Source organism: Lichenostomus cassidix, chromosome 7, assembly GCF_008360975.1.
Source record: "Lichenostomus cassidix isolate B80296 chromosome 7, HeHo_3.0, whole genome shotgun sequence".
NCBI classification, from domain to species: Eukaryota; Metazoa; Chordata; class Aves; order Passeriformes; family Meliphagidae; genus Lichenostomus; species Lichenostomus cassidix.
Window position 1 is genome coordinate 17,820,104 of NC_139488.1, and position 20,795 is coordinate 17,840,898.

Consider the following 20,795-nt stretch of genomic DNA (forward strand, 5'->3'; position numbering starts at 1 on the left):
GCTGTGTGAGGGAAGTTTCACTATTTTTGAATAGTGAAAAGAAATTGTGAGTAAGGAAAGCAATTTTGTGCTTCTGGCTCAGTAATTTTTAAGTGGGCAAACAGCCCAGTTTAGGCAGTTTCCTCTTGTCAGTCCTACACTTTCTGAAATGGCTTAAGCTTCTTCGTGAGTGGCTTCAGCCTTAGTAATACAACAGCTCAGAGTGTTAGTGCAGGCTGCTCCAGAAGCCTCCTGGACTTCTATGCAGGAGCCAAATTTGAGCATAATTCATCAGTTCAGCTTTCCCACTTCTGACTTATACCGCGGTCTGAACACATTCAATAAAAAACCTAAATCAACCGAACCAAAAAAACAAAGCCCAAGTCCCCCAGCTTAATCTCAGCCTTACTACTACTACTGCTATCAGGAAAGGTCTTTCAACAATTGTTTCCACTGATTAGCATAACAGATTTGGATACTACAATAGATGAAAGATGTATCATACAGACAAGATATCCTAATCCAGAATTAAAATTTCTAAAAATAACTTAATAGGAAATACAAAAACCCCCCAAGATTCTAAAAATTATTTCACTTTCTCTACATCTCTATTTCACTTTCTCTACAGTGGAGAACTGTCAACCTACAAACTCCAGTTTTGAAAGCTGGACCTGAATCCCATTAGGACCATCAAACATGGTTAATAAATTTCAGTGATCCTTATTCAGATTAAGTTCTCTAAAGTCTGAACTACCAGAAAAGATATAATTTATTCCTTTGAGGGAGGACACACAGAATATTTAAGAACTAACCTCAGGTTTGAGAAGTAATGGATAGCAGAATACAATCAAAGACCTATATAAAGGCACTTGCTTGCTACAGATTTACAGTAGAAGTTCTTTCGGAGTCCTTAGTCCAAGTCCAAAGCCTTGGCTGGATCCCCAACTGTGAGGTATCTTCCTGAAAATCATGAACCTGAAAACTTGAGGGTTTGAAAAAATATGTGCTCGAGGCACTTTAGAACCTGAAACAGAATGGCTCTGTTAGCTTGCAGCAGCAGGATCCACTTCTAGCAAAGAGTAAAGAGTCTGTACACAGGAAACACCAGAGAGACCACAGATCCAACCTTGTAACCTGCTCACGTGGCATTAAACCTGCACAGGCCTTACACTCTACCATAGGATCCAAGGAGAACAGCCTGAGGAGAATCAAGTTAGGAGAAATTTAAGAGATTGCTTAGATTTATATATTAACTTGCTATTCAAGTATCTAGTAAGTCTTGTTCAAAACAGAAGGGTAAAAGAAAATGCATACAATTGAAACAACACTGTATCTGAGAATCTGCATTATTTATTTCATCAAGAAGTGCCCCCAAACCTAAAGTACATTTTAAAATCTACAACACAAAAATAGAAAATATTCAAAATGCACAGAAACACAAGTCACCTTTAATGTGATTAAAACGTCACATGAGATTTTTTGCAGTTAAGTGGCAATTAAGGATGTGCTTTACAACAGTGTATAGATATCTGCAAGTTTCCTGAACAGGCAGGATCCTCATGCTTGTGCAAGTCGTTCTAGGACTCTTCGGTAATCTGAAACAAGCTGTTGGAAGCTCTCTTCTAACTGTTCACGTTGCAAGTTTAGGTCTATTTGGTTCAACTGATTAGTCATCTCCTCTGGTCTTAGACACCTTCTCATCTTGGCAAGTTCTCTCTGTTTTTTCTAAGCAATCAAACAAATAGTAGTTTGAACACAACCAGGAATTATCAAGCATATGGTATTTCATTAAAATTTATTCAATTTCAGTATCGAGTTCTTTAAGATGTCCCTAATCCCAAGAGAAACAGTAACAATCTTTGATTAGCACATTTGCTCTGTTAAAGGCTCATAGTTTCTGTATTACCAATGAGCCAGTGAAGGAAAGAATGGTTTCAAATTTTTTTCCTTAACCAAACAGATTATGTCTAACAGTACACCTACTGCTGAAGATGTATGGCATGAAAAACTTGACTGTAGAAATCTGAACAGGATATTTAGTCCTACATTGACATTAATTACACTGGTATGCCACTAGTTGTTCAGCCAACTAACTTCCCTGTAACTGACTATCAGAAATTAATTTCCATCCTCCAGTACACACAAAAAGTTTCACAAATTCTTACAAATCATTCAAGTTACCAGGGACTAGCAGTAACAGCACTGAAATGCAGTAAGAATATTTATAAGCATAAACGTATCTCTTGAGGAAGACAATGAGTTGTCCTTCCTTTGTCTCATGTGATATTTTCATCTGTTTCTTAAAATTACCTCAGAACACTTTTGTATTTTCTTTACCCAGACATAGTTTTATACAGCTCATACCTATTTCTGAACTACTCAGTTCTTCAGGTACTTTCCATTCTTCAGTCTTCTCTTGCTTTGTAAAATCAGACTGTCATTCAATATTTCATTTTAAAAAAGCATTATGTATGCCTGGTATCTTACAAATAAATCATTGCAATGCCTATGGAATCAATGTATTAAACCAACAAAATTTCACCAAATAATTCTGTTTCTAATAGTCTCAAAATCAAAGCCCTTCTGTGCTCTAGTTTTATATTTATCTCTCAAAGGAATATTTGTTTTCTTTCTGTGGTTGATGCTGAGGGTCAGAAGGAAGGAGTGGAGACTACAGTAAACTGTAAATGAGTCAGACCAGAAAAACTTCTATAGTCTCCCGAAGATTCCACAGATAGGCAAAGTTCTGTTCAGAAAAGGAGGTTCTGTACGTAAGTCCTGGTGAGGCCTTCAGGCACATTTCTGGCCAATAACCAAGAGACCTTTCCTTGTGGGAAGGATGTGAAAAGCAGCAAAGATGATTCAATTTTAGATTCACATTAGCTTTATGCAGTCAAAGTGAGTAAGGTACTCAAAGCATATGATGAGTGCCCAAATGAAAATTGAGATGTGTACCTTATGGTCAAGCTTCTGTCAGTAGAACAACTAAAACTTTATTCTAGAATTAATTCAAAGTCTGCCTGACTAACAGGAACATCTGTTTAGGTTATAAACAGTAGCTCTGAAAAAAGCTTTTAAATGTCCACTACATCTGATACTGTAACATTAGGCCGTTTTTAAGTTCCAGATTCCTGCTCAAAAGCAAATCCCCTCTGCATGTTTCAGATAACTAGTAGTTTCAATATCCATTTCCCCCCAAATATACTACAAGCATACCCAGGTAAACAAGGTTCTGAATACTGCCATAAGTAACATTTTACCTGGGTAGTTTCAAGAGCACTCTTGGGGAGCAAGTTTTGTGCTGGGCAGAAAAGCATATTCTCTTCAAGTAGCAAACAAAGTATTACAATTGAGAAAAGCCACACAGAAGTGGTATTTACTTCCAATAGGGATGACATGAAGAACAAAGACATGATTAAGCAGACAGGTCTACCAGCACAGTTCACTAATTAAAAAGCAGAGTGCATCAGAAATGGAGAAGCCACAGTGAAACTGAAATTTCACAAGCTGCTCACCCTTTAAACTCTCTTAGAGTGATGCCCTGTTCAACAATATACCAAATCTTTTGTTTCCTGTATTAGTACTACTTATACAGAGAGCAACAGATCCTGCTGCATCAGTCATTCCAATCTAGTGATGCCACATACATAAAGGTCTCAATATCTTTAGCAACTGCCTCCTTGCTAACGTAACAACTTCAAGGGGAATAGATGTGTTATATGTTTTTCCTGAGGTTTCTGGATGTATGTTTTTTCACTGCTACTGTTAGCCAGGAAATAATTCTAAGATGGAATACCATTTTTATTAAACCAAGGTAGTGCCAACTTAGAATTATTCTACATCTATACAGCAAGGTTCAAATGAAGCTATCAAACAATTTATGTAATAAAACATTACCAGTATTAGTGTACAGTAATATTCCTGATTGTTTATAATATTTGCTTCCCCCTCAAAATTACCCTCTCTATATTAAAAGAAAATTACATCTTTGAGAAGTTTTTGAAAATAGCACTGTGACTAGAATTTATTGGAAATTGTTTAAAAGGAGTGTATGAGTAAGCTATTCACTAGGTAGAACTACCATAAACAAGATGACTATTTCAAAACGTGAAATTTAAAATCAGGGAAAAGAGGTGTTGGCTGCTTTAAGGATTCTTTTGAATCCACATTGAAATAACAAAGAAACCAAAAATGCAATGTTCTAAAGTAGCGATATTGCATATTTAGCAATACAAAATCCATTCATTATCCATGTACTTACTGTGTGCAAAGACTGAAGTGGAAACACCTGCTAGAAGCACTAGATTTGAAGTTGCTTATGGAATTTTGGATTTCACCTATGGGACCTCAGTGTTGAGTGAATGAATTGAAACCATGTAATAGTCATGAAAAACAGTTGCTAAAAAATCCCCTTTTTTAAGACCTAGCTAACAATTAGAACAGGAATCTATTTAACTATACCTAGTCTGCAGTGTAAACTTCACCTCTCTTCAAATTTCTGGCTTGTCTATTAAGGATATATTTTTAACCTCTTCAAGAAATTGACAATTTTTCCCCTTAAACCTACCTGGGCATAATGCCACTTGTAGCTAGGTAGCATAAGCTTAATAGTAACCTCCTGCTGGAACTGGGCATGAAACAGTCAGGAGCCAAACACAGGATCTTCAGTGCTGCTATGTACGAATGTCCTCTGCATCTGCACGTGTCAGTTGAACACTGCATAACTAACAGTAGCTGATTGGCAACATAATTGGCATCAACTACATTTATGGAAATGAAAGTAAAATCAAGTATAATTAGCCTTGAAATAAATATTAAATTATACTTAAGTCATATACACCTTATAGGGGCCAATCAGTCTTCTTTTAACGTCCAACCGATAGCTTCTGGACTGTTCTGCATCACCCATATTTGTTGCACGCAATCGGAGAATTTCATAAACTCGTCTTGTGTGTTGCTAATGAACAGAAAGGAGAATAAAAACCATGTCTGAATAAAGAGGTCATTTAACAGAACTTCAAGTGCAGAAATATTGAAATATTAGAGTAATTCTTCAACTTATCGGAAGAAAGGGGCATGGACAAATCTGGTGAGTTCAATGAATAAACATTCTTCTTTTTACTTCAAAACCACTTTCTTCCATGCAGCCAGTGTCTCATCTCTCACATGCTGCACCAAATCCGTATGAAAACAGCATTTAAGATCAAGTATTCTTTTGCTGAACACCAGAACAAAAAGGAAGTGGTTTGTATGCTACACTAACGCATGTTTATACATTGTTAAAAAAACAAATGAAATTATTTTTTTCAGGATTAAAATACAGAAGGCTGCAAATGTAGTTTCCGAACACAAGCTATGCCATTTTCATGAACACGTTTGAATATGGCTTCACATTCAAGGCTCAAGGTCTTCATTAAACCACATTCAAATACATTTTTAATTAAGCAACTCTGCCATTTCACTACCACACTCAAAAATAAGTTTAATAACTTACTGAGATTACCAGCAAATTTAATTATTCAATTTAACTCTTTAGTTCTCCAAGTGTTTAGAGTTGCATTAGTAAGTTGTTTGCCACTTTACCATTCTGCATTCCCAAAGCAACACTTATGTGCACAAATACTCTTGAAAGAAATCAAAACCATGTCAAATTCTATTACAACAGAATCTGTATGTTAAAAAGGCATTTATCCAAAACCATGAGCCATGTATATCCAGATACATCCTAGAAAGATGTCAAAATAAGCCACAGTGTGTAAATTCCATGTTTCCAGCTATAAGTTTAAATTGTATTGTACTAGTTTGAGAAGAATATGTCCTATACTAATTTAATACCTTATTTATTTTCAATTTTTGTTGAGCTTCCGTCACCATTTCTTGACTGAAACCTTGCATTAACTTTACTGGGGAAAAGCAAAGCAAATCTTGACAGAGCTTTACAAGAACAAAGTCTCTTAGCTTCACATAGTTCTCAGATGGATCTTCAGCTAGAAAGAATAAAAAAAGCCTATCAGCATTATTTGTTTTCTCATCTCTAGTATGTAATTACAAAGAACTATGGAAAACAAAAGCAGATGCAGTACTCATCAGTATATAAACAACTGTGTTTAATTGCAAGCACTGTTATCAAAGGTTTAGATGTTTGACAGTAGACATCAAACAGGTCACAGGAAGAGAAACTTGCAATATTATTTTATGTATGCAGTACTGTACAGTATTATGAAACTGACTTGTTTAAATCCATTTAATTCCTTGGGACAAGATGACTACTCTATAAACCCTTTTTCTTGTATCTTCCATCTATTCAATATTTGGCAGAGTGGTAGAACTATTAGAACACAAAGGGGAAAATGAGGGAGAAGATTGGTGAAAATATCCTTCTGTATACAAGTAAACTAGCTGAAGACATGTATTGACCAGGAGTTAGTCTTTGTTAGCAAGGAAGGCATGAAAAGGTACAAGGACCCAAAGCACAAGATTTTCCAATATTAGAAGGCTAAAAGGACCTAAGCAAAAGCTGATCACAATTTCAAGTTACTTTTGTTTTACTTAAAAAGGACAGCATAGCTATCAAAAGTGTTGCTTTAGCAAAAAACACTGAAATTGCGAACTAGCCTTGGTTAACATCAACATGAGCCCCTATGCAACTATTTAATGCAGAAGGAATGTACTACATTGTGAATATACTTCTTTCTTGCTTGCTTTAGACAGGCTCACTACAAACAAGTAGAAGGGCCATACTTCCCCTTCAACACTCATTTTTCTGGGAACTAGCCTTGTGGAGTTTCTTGCTAACCAGCTTACATCCCGGCTGCGTTTTCCTTCAGTTTTGAGGAACACCGTAAATAGTTAAAATTTGTAATTTTAGGATGATCAAAAGCAAAACAAAGTTACCAAGAAGGACAATGATAAAAGCTTTTGCCGTGTATATGTGGCACTGCACCATTAAAATTTTGTTTTACTGGGTTGAGTTAAAATGTTTTGTGCATGAATGACCTAATCTTGTATGGAAAGCCTCATAGCACTTATTCTGCAAAAGAGATTGGAGAAATGCACTAAAGTGTGGCTAGCACAGGTCTTTCTCATGAGAACATTCTGCTGTGTTTCATAAACAAAGATAAAGTCTGGATGTTTTTCAAACAGCGTCTCGAGACTTGGACAGTTCAGGCCTGGCCAATTAGGCCTAGGGGGAGGTTTCTGACTGACCAATCTGGGCGACCTCTGAAAAATCTATATATATATATATGGAAATCAAAATAATAAACGCCTTTTCTTGCTACACTGAGAACTGGGGTCCTTTTCTCTGCTAGCGGCTCAACAGTGACACTAAAGTAAATTGATTCTTTTGCACTCAGATTAGTTAAAAGAAGATGAGGCAGTTGCTGAACAGTAAGCACTATCAGCATACATTTTGCTTGTGTCAGTATGACAAGGTATAAGCAGAACAAAGTATTTATTGCAAATATGAAACTTAAAAGTAATTTTAATTAGTACATCATTAGCTCTTTCAAAGAGATTAACTAGATCTTCCCTTCCTCTTTACAGAAAGGTTAAAGGCTTTATTTCACAATTTTAGATGATATTTAACTAAATATCCTGGTCATATGAAGATTGTCTAAGACAAAACACTCCCTCAAGAAGGACAATAAATAATTGTGTAAGAGCCTTAACTTTAATAGCTTGCAATATTCTACATGGCACTCAAGTTTTCTCCTGCTTCATTCCATAAAAAAAATTGAACCCTACTTAGTGGACATTTACTGTTTGCTACAACCCTGCACTTAAGGCACTGAGCCATGAACATGCCATAGGATTTATGTAGTATCATGTTAAGACTTTGTTCATCCTCAATTATAAAAGCTATGTAAAAGTGTACACTATTTAAAGGAAAAAGTGAATACATAATGCACATGAGTTCCTGTTACATAAACTAAATTATACTTCCTCAGGCTCCCATGAACTGGATTGAAATTATGAGGTGGATTACTTTATGTTACAATTATCCTGCAACAATGCATTATGAAAACAAGTGTTCTCTTGGGTTTTAATTTGAATGGAGAGTGATTTCTAACTAAGATGAAACCGCACATGGAATTGAATGGTCAACATGTGTTTAAACTGCATTTCTTCCTATACTAGTCTTGATTCTGCAGGACTGATATCATGCTTGTGGCAATTTTTAATGTTACTTTTGTTACGCACATGGACCCTTTATTTGCCATTTCCACAATCTTTTATTTTTAGGTATTTGTGCACAAACATCTAATATCATGGATGCCTTCAGCCAGCAATACATGCTCCTAGTGCACAAGCTCTCTAGAGACTTTTACCATCTGCAAAATTTCAGCTTGCACACTAATACGCTATTTTAGTTAGGTGTGTTGTGTTCTCCCATAAATTTGAGTTTTGGCTAATAGGGGTAAGTTGAACACGGAATTTGACATAGCTCGATCTCTTGGCAAACTCAGCTGTGTATCTCACAATAAAATAGTTAATTAGCTGGTAATCCATTCACACTAGGGATTGAATTTTCCTGGCGTGCTGTTCTCTTAGTAAAGTATTTAAGAAACTACATTATATACACTACTGTAAACCAGGCTGCTATTAATCCTGAACTGAGCAGAAGCTAAATCTTCAAAAGGCTTTACATTCTGACAAATGAACATAAAAGTTAGTTTGTGGGCTAACAACCAGTGAAAGTTACTTATTAAAAATTTAACACAAACCTGTTATATCAAGTACTGTAGGGGAAGACATATAGTATCTATGAACTGTTTCGAGCAGCTGAGCACCATGGCCTTCTCCTTGGAATGGTGGCAAGATCAGCATCTGGCTATAGACAAAGGAATGCATTTTCAGTTCAAATACAAGCATTTGCAAACATAATGCAAAGTCTTAAAAGCAAAATGGTATTTCATTTTAGATTAAGATACATGCAATCTTCAAGTTAAAATGTAATTTTTAACGGAATCTTAAAATTGTTAAATATTCAAAACTTGTTTGAGATTCCCTCCGCTTCAAGAAGGGAACAATGAAATAAATGAGTGCATAGACAGCTAATAATGGGGATTTTTTTAAACAAATCAACACTATTATAAACAAGTATTGGGAACTTCAGCAGTTCCCTCTTCTGAAATAAAAGGCAAGGCACGAGTTACACCGCCAATTACCTTACACGTGGCCGGGTTTTGTCTGGGTACACATAGTAATTATAGACTGTCATGTAGCCTACGGTCGCAAAGAGTGTAGCTCCATCCTTATTATACTTCTCAAATCTGCAGATAAAACAGAAAGCCAAGCAGGTCAATTACAGTCGCGCTCCCATGCAGTGTCCATTTTCTTTTCCATTCTCCAACTGAATTTTCAGTGTCAGCAAGCTACTCTGTGAGGGCCCAATGGGTACACCTGCTATGTTCTGAATGTACAATTCACTTAATTGGTGTGCAGCAACTTGGATAAATCAGACCTCTTTACAGCACTTCAGTGCACTTGCCTATTATAAAGATGAATAGGTGGCAAGTAAAAGAAAACACAGGCAAAGCTCATTTTACTGTTTAAGCCTACATTCAGGGCTCTAACGGACAACAGCGTTTAATTCAGCTCTATTCTCAAGCTTTCCCAAAGCATAATGGAGGAAAACTCAAGCCTCATAAACAATGGTTTTTCTTTCCTGGGAAAAATATCATTATACTGCTCCAATAATTGGCCAGCCACAATTAAAATGCAGGCTTTGTGGAGGTAATAAGGTCCACTGTTGCTTTAGAACTGTACTTACACTAGAAAGTAGTTCCATCTTTCATCATCTACATCAATAAAGCTAGCAGTTTCAATAAACCACATCAAGAACGTCTGAAGCCTTTCATGATATTCTCGAAAGCCTGGACACGTCATGTCAGCCTAGGGAAAAAGCCAGGAGAAGTCAGGTGAAACCTAACACAGATGCAAGAGGAAAAAAATATGCAAAACCTAATTAAATTCTCCAATTTAAAAAGCATGTTTACAATGATAAATAAATGGGTAAAATTATAGTATTTATATACTACAGTTGAATCACTACAGAATGTGCATCTCTGCAAAATAAAATTGAATTTGGTTGCTCAAAAGCAGAAGTTTAACTTAATTTTCATACCTTGTATATCTGATATGTTATATCTTCACCAGCTTCCTCATTATGGATAGAATATGTGTGTAGCAGCATTCCAAAGGGCTTGAAATTGACCTCCTTCTCCAGCAGAGACACAAAGTCATCTGTGTTTGTGCAAAAACCAGGCGGAATGATTTCTCTAATTTTACTTTCAACATCATCTGCCTGGAGATTACAAAAACGGGAAGGATCGGTAGAAGATTAGAAAAAGACAGCATTGATGTCACTACTGTGCTTAAGAAATGAACATATAAGAGATGCTATAACTACCAGTAATTAAAAAAAAAGAAAAAAGAAAAAGCAAGCATTCTTGTTGTTCATTAGTGATCTTCCAGCAAGTAAAGGAGCTGCACTGATGAGATCAGAAATGTCACAATCCAGCCATTGTAAGCATCAAAAGTTCTTGGTTACAACCTAAGTTCATGAACATTTTTATGGTTAGAAACTGCTGTATTTGTCCAAGTTTGACTAAGAGTGTTGATAGCTACTCTGTAAGTGCAGCATGATCACAAGCCAAGACCTTCCAGACAGCAATTCTCCAAGACTATGTATGCTACACAACCCTGTAGAACTCAGGTTCCCAAACAAGTAGCCTACAAGAGGTATCAGGTGATGCAGAAATAAGCAGAGAAAAAGGGACAAAGATCAAAAATGGTAACTCTCAAATAGGAAAGTGACAGCTAGCACACTCTTGTATTCCTACAGCTCCCTGCTTGAAATGTCTATAGAATCAGCTGCAAAACAGTACAAACTTAGACAACCACATCCTGCACTCTAATAAAAGGAAGTTTTGAAAACAAAGTTTGACATAAAATAGTATAACTTATGATTACTGTCAGCAAATCTGACCTGTAGTCCAACATACTGTGGAACACAAAATATTCTGACACCAAAATTTAATTCAGAGATTACTCTTTTCAGATAACCAAAGTTAGAGACTATCAGCTGAGCAGACTTCATAATCCTTTTCAGACCTCCAAAAGACCACTTGATTGAATACATTTACTACTTCTTTTTAACCATGAATATTTGATGAAGCTTCACAATAACGTATTACTGCTTCTCACCAGGCAATAAAACTTAATGAATTGGTCTCAACTTAACAAAACCATACTCCTCAATACAACCCCTAAAAGCCTGACATTACATTCAACAAAATGAGCTTACATTCAATTCAAACTTTCCTCTGGACAATGAATCCAGGTTTTTACTTAATGGAGTTTGCTGTGAGTTCAGCTGTAATGTTTGTATTGTATCTATTTCCACAAGGACGGACACAAGAACACTTTGTGTTAACTTACTAAGCAGCTCTTTCACACCGTTTACATGCATGATGGGTATTAGTTCAAAACCAAGACCCTTGCTACTTAGCATTCAAAACAGGGAAATTAAGATGCTTAGAACAAAATACACTACAAAAGGCTAATACAACATGCTACTAATTCCTGTCCTTTCAACCATGGGCCCTTAAGCAGAAGCAATGCACCTGCAAATGAATAGCACTTTATCATTCAGTTAAATTTTTAGTGTAGAGAAAGATAGACTTAGTTCAGCACAAACAAGTTTTATTCTTAATGGTTTGGTACTACCAACATTTATATTTATATTTGGAGAGAGAGCCATTAAGCAGTTAAAACGCAGCTCTACAATACCTGGTGTAAGAACTCAACTAAAATGTGTAGGCTTTACATTCATTTCATTCTCAAAACAAAGATAACTTGTTGGAGACTTTGCTATTCTTCATAAACCAATATTAGCTAAAACACACTTTTCTGTACACTTACTGATTGAAGGGCATTACACAAAACAAGCAACTTTTTCAGAATCAATGAATTACATTAAAAACATATTTATAAGGAACACATTTTAGAAATGCCTTTTTTTTAAACTGTGCAAATGCACTGCTTACACAGATCTTAAGTCTGCACTACTGACAGAGCTGTAGGAACCCTCAACTAAGAATCCGTATTGACTTGCATTTTATATAGCTGAATACGCATGTAAAAATAATGTAGAATTAAAACAGTATTTCCAAGCAACAGTTCAATAACTCAGACTATGTGGATGACATCTAAAAAGGGCAAATATAAAGTATGAAGTACTATATAAATAATGTTTAAGTACTTCCACTTCCTCTCCCATTGGTTTCTTCATTAGTGTGAGAAGGAAGCCAAACTGTGACCTGCTCAAAGCGGTAAGGTAACACAACCATCACTGGCTGCCACCACAGAAAAGCCTTGTTTTCAATACAACAGAAAGAATTAAAACACATCACAGGCTTAGCAAATAAAGCACTAGATAATACTTCTTGGTTCTATATGACTACAACATATTTTCACCTATTGCCTCCTAAAAATTCTCTACCCTTGAAATGCAGTCTGACAAGAAAATATAGTCCAATTACTTTTAAGGTTAACAGGCTCTCTCCTTCTTACAGAGCAAATGCCAGAATCCTCAGTTTGAGCAGTGGCACAAGTTTAAGCCACGCAATTTTCAGTTAGTAAGACGTGGAAAACTGGAACCTTGATATATCAACCACACAAAGAATTTATTTCATTAATAATTGTACTTTTTAATGGAAACATTCATTACTTAGTAGGTCCTTTTCAAACACTTCTCTCTGAGGTGCCCATAATCCAAGGAGCTACTAGAATGTAGCTAGAATGCCTTTCCTTATGTATTTCTTTGATAGTGGTGAAAGGTTAATTTCTTTTATCAGAGCAAGACACTTGTATTTTACCAACTGGAATGGATGCACACAATGATACACAAGTTTCTCTTCAGAAAAACAATCCTGTTGACTACTACAGCAATGTTTACCACAGGTTTAACAAATCCTGCAAAAACATGAATCAAGCCAGCCAAGAGTTGTTGAGCTTATGGTTCATGGAAGTGCAGCCTGTAATGGATTACCTTCACAATCACAATCACGAGGTGAGGTCATGACAGACAATTTGGTACAGGCTTCTAACTACACTTGATTTGTAGTAGGATTACTTAAGTGAGTAATGTCTCTTTGTACATTGCATTTGACTCTGGCTAATTTTAATATAGAAAATATTCTTGTACTAATAGGCAGCTATGACATTTGTATACCACGTAGATACTGTTTCAAAGTGACTGTATTTAAAGTAACTACAGAAGCACATTTGAAAGTTGAATTTCTCTAAGAATTGTATGCACGTATTTCAGTGGGGAGCAATGGAGTGATCAGCAGTATTACATTAAAAAACCAATAAATATTGAAACAATACTTTTTAATTAGCTTTTGTATAAAGCAAATGTATAGACTAGCTGCAAAACAAGATACAGACTTTAGTGAAATATTTTACCCCTACACCATCATAAAATGCAGATGAAAAGGAAGATACTGGAACAGCTGCAAGTCTCAAAGCAGCAAGCAATTCAGAGGTCATTGCTATTAATATTTACACTAGAAGAAAGCAGTTTCTCTTCAGTTATTTGAAAGAATCAACTCCATTCAAGGGATAAATTCTGTCTACTTTCACTAAATGAAGTGCCAACTTCTGTTCATAATGTGATCATACTTTGCTGAGCCTTCTGCAATAATATCATCTCCTTAATGGTGGACCTAAATCATGCTGAGATCCATAATATGACTGGAATTTTGGCTTTTGACATTTCAGGATTGTATCTCTTCCTTATGTTCAAAAAGATCTTGGAGGGAAACAAATAGTCATATTGGGATGAATATTTCTGTCAGTCCCCAGCAGGGATGGTAGCAGCTGCTTTGGCGATAATGAAACCAATCCAAATATTACAGTATAAAACCACCTGCTGTTGAATGGGCTTGTATGGATATTTGGATACAAAATCCTAAGCTGTGAATAACTTTGTGGAGAACTAATACCAACTTACTTGTAACCAGTTATGGTAAAGCCAGAAACCACTGTCCTTTCCTAAACACCATCTATTCACAGCACAAGATTAGCTGTCATGTATGGTGCATAGACTGTATCTTAGTAAAATTATCCTCAAGGAGGAGACATCAGCAAACAGTTAACTTAGAACAGTAAGCATTGATATGCATTCAAATCAACATCCTGCTGTAATGACAGCTTATGTTTTAATCTCTGCAAATGCATATCTTAAGGTGGTTAAATTGATAGCAAATATAAATGCAGAAAAAAGATTGATTACAGCCACATCTTTCTGTCTACATGTTTAGATACAGCAATATGAGCAGCCTATTTGACTGTACAGTGCCAATAACACCACGTGAAGCAGAGGGTAAGCAACCACGTTCTTCCCCTTCAGTCAAGGCATGTAAATGCTCTGGAAAGCATACAGAAGTGTTGCTCAGAAAGATCTTTTTTGTGTCCATCTCAATCCCTTAAGGAATTGGAGGAATAATTCAGTATAGGAAACAGCACTTGAAAAAAAGCAATCATTCTGAGCAATCAAAAAGCTGCAGTGTGCATGGGGCAAGACAGACCTTGCTTACACCTCCAGGAATGTAAATTTGGTTGGCATTTGTACAGAAAATAGACTGAGTAAAGAGGTGCTATGGTACAGATTCCTGTTCTATTTTCAAATTATACTGTTGAAAGGTTGGATCATTTGATTTTAATACATTTACTACATAGACAACAGCCTTTCCTTTTTTTCCTTATTTCCAAAAAAACCTTCTTAAAATTGAAGAACATGACCTTTCACTCCTAAGACATGTTGCTCTAGCCTCCAAAGTATTTCAGACATGTCCAGGCACTTAGCCTTTTCAACTGACTATATTCCAATACACCTGCAGAACACGGAAGGACAAATCTTTAAAATTAATTTAACAATGTCATTCCAATGTACTTCTCCTTTTACAATAGGCCTTTCCTTAAAAATATTTAAATAAATTGTAATGAATTTGAAATTAGCAACTGAAATACAACCTGAAATCATATTCTGAGAGTATACAGATGGACAACAAAAAAAACTCTTCTACAAGTATCCTATAAGCTTAGAAAATCTGCAGGCAGAAAGAAAACCAACCAAAAAAAAAAAAAACCCTGCAGGTAATTGTATTATCACATTCCTTTTAATTAATAAAGTATTCATGATACCCATCCAGATGTTTATAATCTCTTTTCTGCCTTACTTGTTCTCCACATTTAGAGAGACAGTCAAGTATCCCATCTCATGAAGTGCTTACAGAAGCCTCATTTTCCTTCTTACTGAATGCTCTCCATCATAAACCCCACCAATGCTAGTCCTCCTCCTCGTCACAGTTAACATGAAAATACAGACTTGCCAAGTTGAGGTTTATTTTGTGAAACTGGCTTTGATATCACCACCTTGCATCTGATTGTTCTGTTTGACACAATTTTGATTGCACTGTAGTCAGAGAATAGGAAAATTTATAGATGAAGGTCAGAGCTTTTTGTTAGCTTAGCAACAAAGGAAGTTTTGTTGGTTTACTTTTAATTTAAATCATGTTTAGGTGGGCAATTACTAAACCTAGAACTGCTGTGCATAGCAAAGTAAACCTTCTCAATGTTACATTACAGGCAGAAGCAGACCTACACTTACCTCCACACAATCAAACTTCTCATTTACTTTTGACGTGTATTCAATGCGGAAGAGCGTTGAAAGGTTTCCAGCAATATAATACAAGAGGATCTTCAGGCCCTTGTAGCCAAAAGCAACTTCACTGAGAAAGGAGAAAATAACCAGGAACTCTATACACAGCAAAACATTCACATCACAGTGGTTTCATTTCATGAGACATTCTCATAATCTTTCCTAGTAAAGTAAAAGTAAGCTTCCTAATAGGAAAAGAGAATCAAACTGGATGTATGCTGTCTAGACAGAGACGATGCCTTACACTGCTTCTACTATTTCGCTCCTCTAGTGGAAAAATTCTGAACTCAGTAAGGCAGTGCCTGTGCCCTTACTGTGACAGCTCAGGAGAGAAGACCTGAAACAGCTAACATTGTGCGCATGCTTTTTCAATAGCTTAAACTCATCAACAGTTATTTACATTAACTGATTGCTAATATTTATTAAAAATTGCTCTGCAGTGTAGTAACATATTTTGGAATAAACTATTTCAATTTATACTGTATGAAGCACAGATAAACAGGTGTAGTAATATGTGGACAGTTTTTAGTTGACAGTTTCTATTTTGTTATCCAATCTAACCAGAAATGAGTAAAGAAAAAAAGTATAGAACACCAGTCTTTTTTACACTTTGAAAATACAAGCTGCCTAAAGACAAACCCTATACTCTTATGAAGTATAGAGAATTTCTTTTCTGAAAAAAACCTGCAGAAAATAGTAATGCTCACACAGAAACAGGCCATTTTTTGGTTATTTTAAAGCATAGCTAAAACTTTTTTTACTGGGATTTTTCTTTTATGATAATACATTCATAACTTAAAATTTGAAATTTAAGTGACAGAACAAGAATTTGCTTGTTAGTTATACTAACAGATTGAACAGTTCTCTGATTACTAAAATTATAACTATTGTCAATGATAGCTGCAGCAGATGTGTAATAGTGTAACTAATTTATTACATTTAATATAGGTAGTTCATCCTAATTGGAGTACTTAGAATGCTTTTAAAAGGAAATTGAAGTTAAGAAACATAACAAGAAATCCACAGAAATGTGCAGCTGGGTTTTCTTTAGTGGTTTTTGTTGTTGAATTTTTTAAACTTTGGCTGGATCGTTGAATATCACTCTACTGAAAATAATAAACAACACTTCAGCAGTAATTAATTCAGCATACTCAGAAGAAATAATACTTTGCTACCTACACTTTAGGAAACACTGATACCAGCATTCTTCTGAAGACACTGGCTGCTCATGGCTTGGACAGGAGTTCTCTTCACTGTCTGGATGGCCATGCTCAAAGAGCAGGGGTGAATGGAGTTAAATCCAGCTGGCAGCTGTTTACCTCTGCTGTTCCCCCCAGGGCTCAGTGTTAATAGCTCCTTCATCAGTGATTTGAATGCTCACTAAGTCAGTTTGCAGACAACACTAGGCTGGACAGGAGTGTTGATCTGCTGGACTTGGGTCACAACAACAAGTGAGAGACTTGGGGAAGAGAGCTGGAAAGCAGCTCAGTGGAAAAGGCGCTGGGGATGCTGGTTGACAAGCGGCTGAACGTGAGTCAGCGTGTGTCCAGGTGGCCAAGAAGCCAAAGGCACCCTGGCCTGGATCAGCAAGTGTATCAGCAGCACAGGGCAGCTTTTCTTCCCCTGTACTCAGCATTAGCAGGATTTCTTTTTAATGATTTGAAAGTAAATTTCCCCTTCAGAACCTATTAATTTGAATCTGGAAATTTTAACTTACTCGTCTCCAAACACTTGATGGCTATATTCTGGATTAAATGTTGTGTTGTCATCCTCCAAATCCTCAGGAAAGCGAACTGAGAAAAAAAAAAAAAAGCACGACCAAGTTGCCACCTTCCCTCTGTCTATCCACAGATGCCCTGCTACTTGTTTGTGTGTGCTTCCCCAGTCAGACAACCTCAGTTAAGAAACTATGTACAGAATCAAAATCCTGTACAATTTAGATGCATGTCAGTTGATCCGAGAATATCAAATCATTAATCAGACTAGAATTATGACATTGACACAGACATATACATGTATATTTTTCATAGGAAGGTACTAAAATAGTTCAATATCACTTGTAATATTTAAAGTGGTATTACCTAGCTTCAGCTGAATTGCTTCATTTGTATTACACTTGTATTCAGCCAACTTCTTCTCCATAGCAGTAAGTCCTGAAAAAAAAGGGTTTTTAAAACTTAAGAGGTGTTAAATCTGCCCACCACTATTACTCAAAAATATATTAAAAAAGGGTCACAAACCGAGGAAAAACACACAACCACCTAACAAGAAAGACTGAAAAAAGCTATAATATGCCACACCATCTTAACACAGAGAATAAAGAGATCTTTATCACACACTTTTCTGAAACTAGAAACAAGAACTAAAAAACATACAAGTATCTCTTTTTAATTTTTAATAATTAAAGCCATTACTATCAAAATATTACATATTCTAAGTTACTACTAATTAAACATATATTTAAAGGTATAAGTAAGAAAATAAGAACTCAGTCTAACACGTTATTTAAGTAACATGTGTCAGAACATTCCCAATGCTTGCATTAAGTCATTATCATAAACAGGTGTTCCTGAACTACAGTGGCACGTACACCACTAGCAATTACTGAGCCAGTGCTGCTCTTCCACAGCGGATGTGGAATAAAAAAAGCATATAAACTGTATTTAGTCTGTTTCCCAAAACATAACCCAGGGCAGAAGACATGTTTCACTTAAGCTATGTTCCAAATGCTTTACAAACATAGTCCCCGTTCATTTCAAAAGTATCATAAGAAGGTTCTTCAATATCTTACGTCAGGCAGCAAACTTTACGTGAAAACATTCTGGGGTTGTTAATTCCCTGCCTACCCCCAGCAAACCCGTGGACGTGGCCATGCCAATACACTGTGGTTTGACGCTAGCAGCCCGCGGGGCCGCGAGCCCGAGGCACGCAGCAGCAGCAGCAGCAGCAGCAGCAGGGCCCTGGCAGCTGAGAACAGAGCAAGCCGCGCTGCCCACCTCACACCCCACAGCCCTCCGCCCGCCTCACCGCGCTCCGCCGTCACCCACACCCGCCAGCCCCGAGCCCCAGCGCCACTGTCCTGCCCCGCACCCCGGTCGCGGCGCTGCCCCCGGGCCCCGCTGCCTGTCCCGGGGAGGGGCGGACAGAGCCCGCTCCCCGCTCCCCGCTCCGCTCCGCTCCGCTCCCCGGGCCGGGCCGGGCCGCACTCACCCGCCATGGCCGAGCGCCCGCGCACAGCGAATCAGCCCGCGCGCCCGCCCGCCGGAACTGAGCGCGCGCAACGCGCTTCCGCTTCCGCCCGCCAAACCCGGCGGGGAGCCAATGGCTGCCCCGTGCGGCGCGCGCAGCCCGCGCGCATGCCCAGCGCTGCCTCGAGCCTCGCGCTCGCTCGCGTGGCCGGCCCCGCCCTGCACGCCCAGACCGCGGGCCGGCTGGCGCGCATGCGCAGTGCTACCCGCGCGCCTCCCGCGGCGGGCGTCTTCGCGCGCGCGGAGCGCGTGGCGGCGCGGTGCCATCGGCACAGCTCGAACGTTCCTCCTGAGGGGCGGCCTCTACCTCTGTTCGGTCCTCACGCACACGCCTCGTGGCTCTGCTGCATTTACGCTTCAGCCGAGCGAGCAACCAGGGCTTTGTCATTAGTGGGGAAAAAAAAGCTGGATGCTGAACCACTTGCTGCAGACACTGCGGGAAGGACCCATGGGGATTTCTGCCATTTTATTTCAAAAGGCTGGCTTTTGTTGCTCTATGTGCTGCTTTGGGCTGGCGTACAAGTCCTCTTCACAGTGGCTTGTGTGAGGGTGTTGGATTGGGTCTTTGAGGGTCCCTACCAACTCAGCTTGTTCTGTGATCCTGTGAGGTGTGCTGAACACAGGGTGGATAATACACAGATGCTTTTGTTATTGCTGAGCAGGGCTTACACAGAGCCAAGGCATTTTCTGCTTTTTGTACTGCGGTGCTGGTAAGGATGTTGGGGCTGCATGGGACGCTGGGAGGAGACACAGGGAGGGACAGGTGACCCTAAGTGACAAAAGGGTGTTCCACACCACATGGCATCATCCTCAGTATATAAAGTGGGGAGAAGAAGGAAGAAGGGAGAGGATGTTTGGAGTGATGGCATTTGTATTTCCAAGTAACTGCTACAGGTGATGAAGGCTTGTTTTGTTTGCTTGTGTATGTGGCTTTTGTTTTCCCTATTAAACTGTATCTCAACCCACGAGTTTTCTGCTTTTCACCGTTCCAATTCTCTCCCCGATCTTGCTGGTGAGGGAACAAGTGAGTGACTGTGTGGGGCTTGGCTGCTGGTTGGGGTTAGACCACGACACTGCAGCTGGCATATATATATATGGATTTGCTGAACAAGATGCTTTAGTGGTCAGATGCTTACCAAATAGGCAGATTTCTTGCAAAACTTTTATTGCTGTCTGCTGGGACATAGGCATATGCATAGTATGTGAATTCTTAAGTTATATGCAGAAAGTTTTTGTTGAAATGTAACAAAAAAAAAGTTGTTCTCCAGAGAAAAGTTGCTTTAAACTTAAGAGAGTCATTGTTTCGTGACCACCATTACAAACTACCAACTACTGTACTGTAGTTTAATATTTCACTCTGTCATTTGAGGAGTACCAGAATCTTACCTTTATATGTTTTCCAGTGGTATGTAATAAAAGCTGGCCCTTTGGTGGGCTCTTGAGATAGTGCAGCAATATTTCAAGGCAAAACATGCAGTATTATTTAAGTCAGGTTTTATAAGCACTTACTGTGATTGAACTGTTGCAACGAAGCAGGTCACATCCTTTCTTAAGGATGTGACCTGCATGTTTTTCTTTTCGAAGTACAAAGCATATGTGTGTTCTGCTGCTAAAGGACTGTAAGACCCTATGAGAAGTTACTGAATTCCAGGCAGCTTTTGGGCATCCGGTTCTATGTCTGAAATATGGAGCTACCACCAGTTTGTAGCCAGGCTGCAAGAACAGCAGTCTACGAACAGTTTTGGCACTTGGAACCAACAGGTACAGCTTTGCTGACCCTCAGGGGCACGGCTGCATCTGTTAGGCCAGCAATGAGATTCAGCAGCATTGAGAAA

General features: G+C 38.1%; 1 protein-coding gene across 2 annotated transcripts; it reads right to left on the minus strand.

Moving 5' to 3' along the window:
* Window positions 1-1,309: 1,309 nt before the first annotated feature.
* On the minus strand, window positions 1,310-19,053 carry HAT1 (histone acetyltransferase 1). 2 transcript variants are annotated; one of them, XM_085066464.1, is made up of 11 exons: window positions 18,923-19,053; window positions 17,794-17,865; window positions 17,430-17,505; window positions 15,662-15,782; window positions 10,109-10,288; window positions 9,755-9,876; window positions 9,150-9,254; window positions 8,706-8,812; window positions 5,815-5,966; window positions 4,820-4,936; window positions 1,310-1,704 (listed from the first exon to the last, which is right to left on the minus strand). In XM_085066464.1, the coding sequence occupies exons 1-11, from the start codon at window positions 18,927-18,929 to the stop codon at window positions 1,537-1,539; spliced, it is 1,227 nt and encodes a 408-aa protein (XP_084922590.1). In that variant the 5' UTR covers window positions 18,930-19,053; the 3' UTR covers window positions 1,310-1,536. The 2 variants fall into 2 exon arrangements, with proteins under 2 accessions (XP_084922590.1, XP_084922592.1); XM_085066466.1 differs by lacking the exon at window positions 1,310-1,704 and adding an exon at window positions 1,756-4,675.
* Window positions 19,054-20,795: the final 1,742 nt, after the last annotated feature.

Coding starts and splice junctions, on each gene's coding strand:
- HAT1 (XM_085066464.1), bottom strand. Junction 9,255..9,754: donor AGATGGAACTACTTTCTAGT/GTAAGTACAGTT, acceptor TTTTATCTGCAG/ATTTGAGAAGTATAATAAGG. Junction 1,705..4,819: donor GACTGATTGGCCCCTATAAG/GTGTATATGACT, acceptor TTGATTGCTTAG/AAAAAACAGAGAGAACTTGC.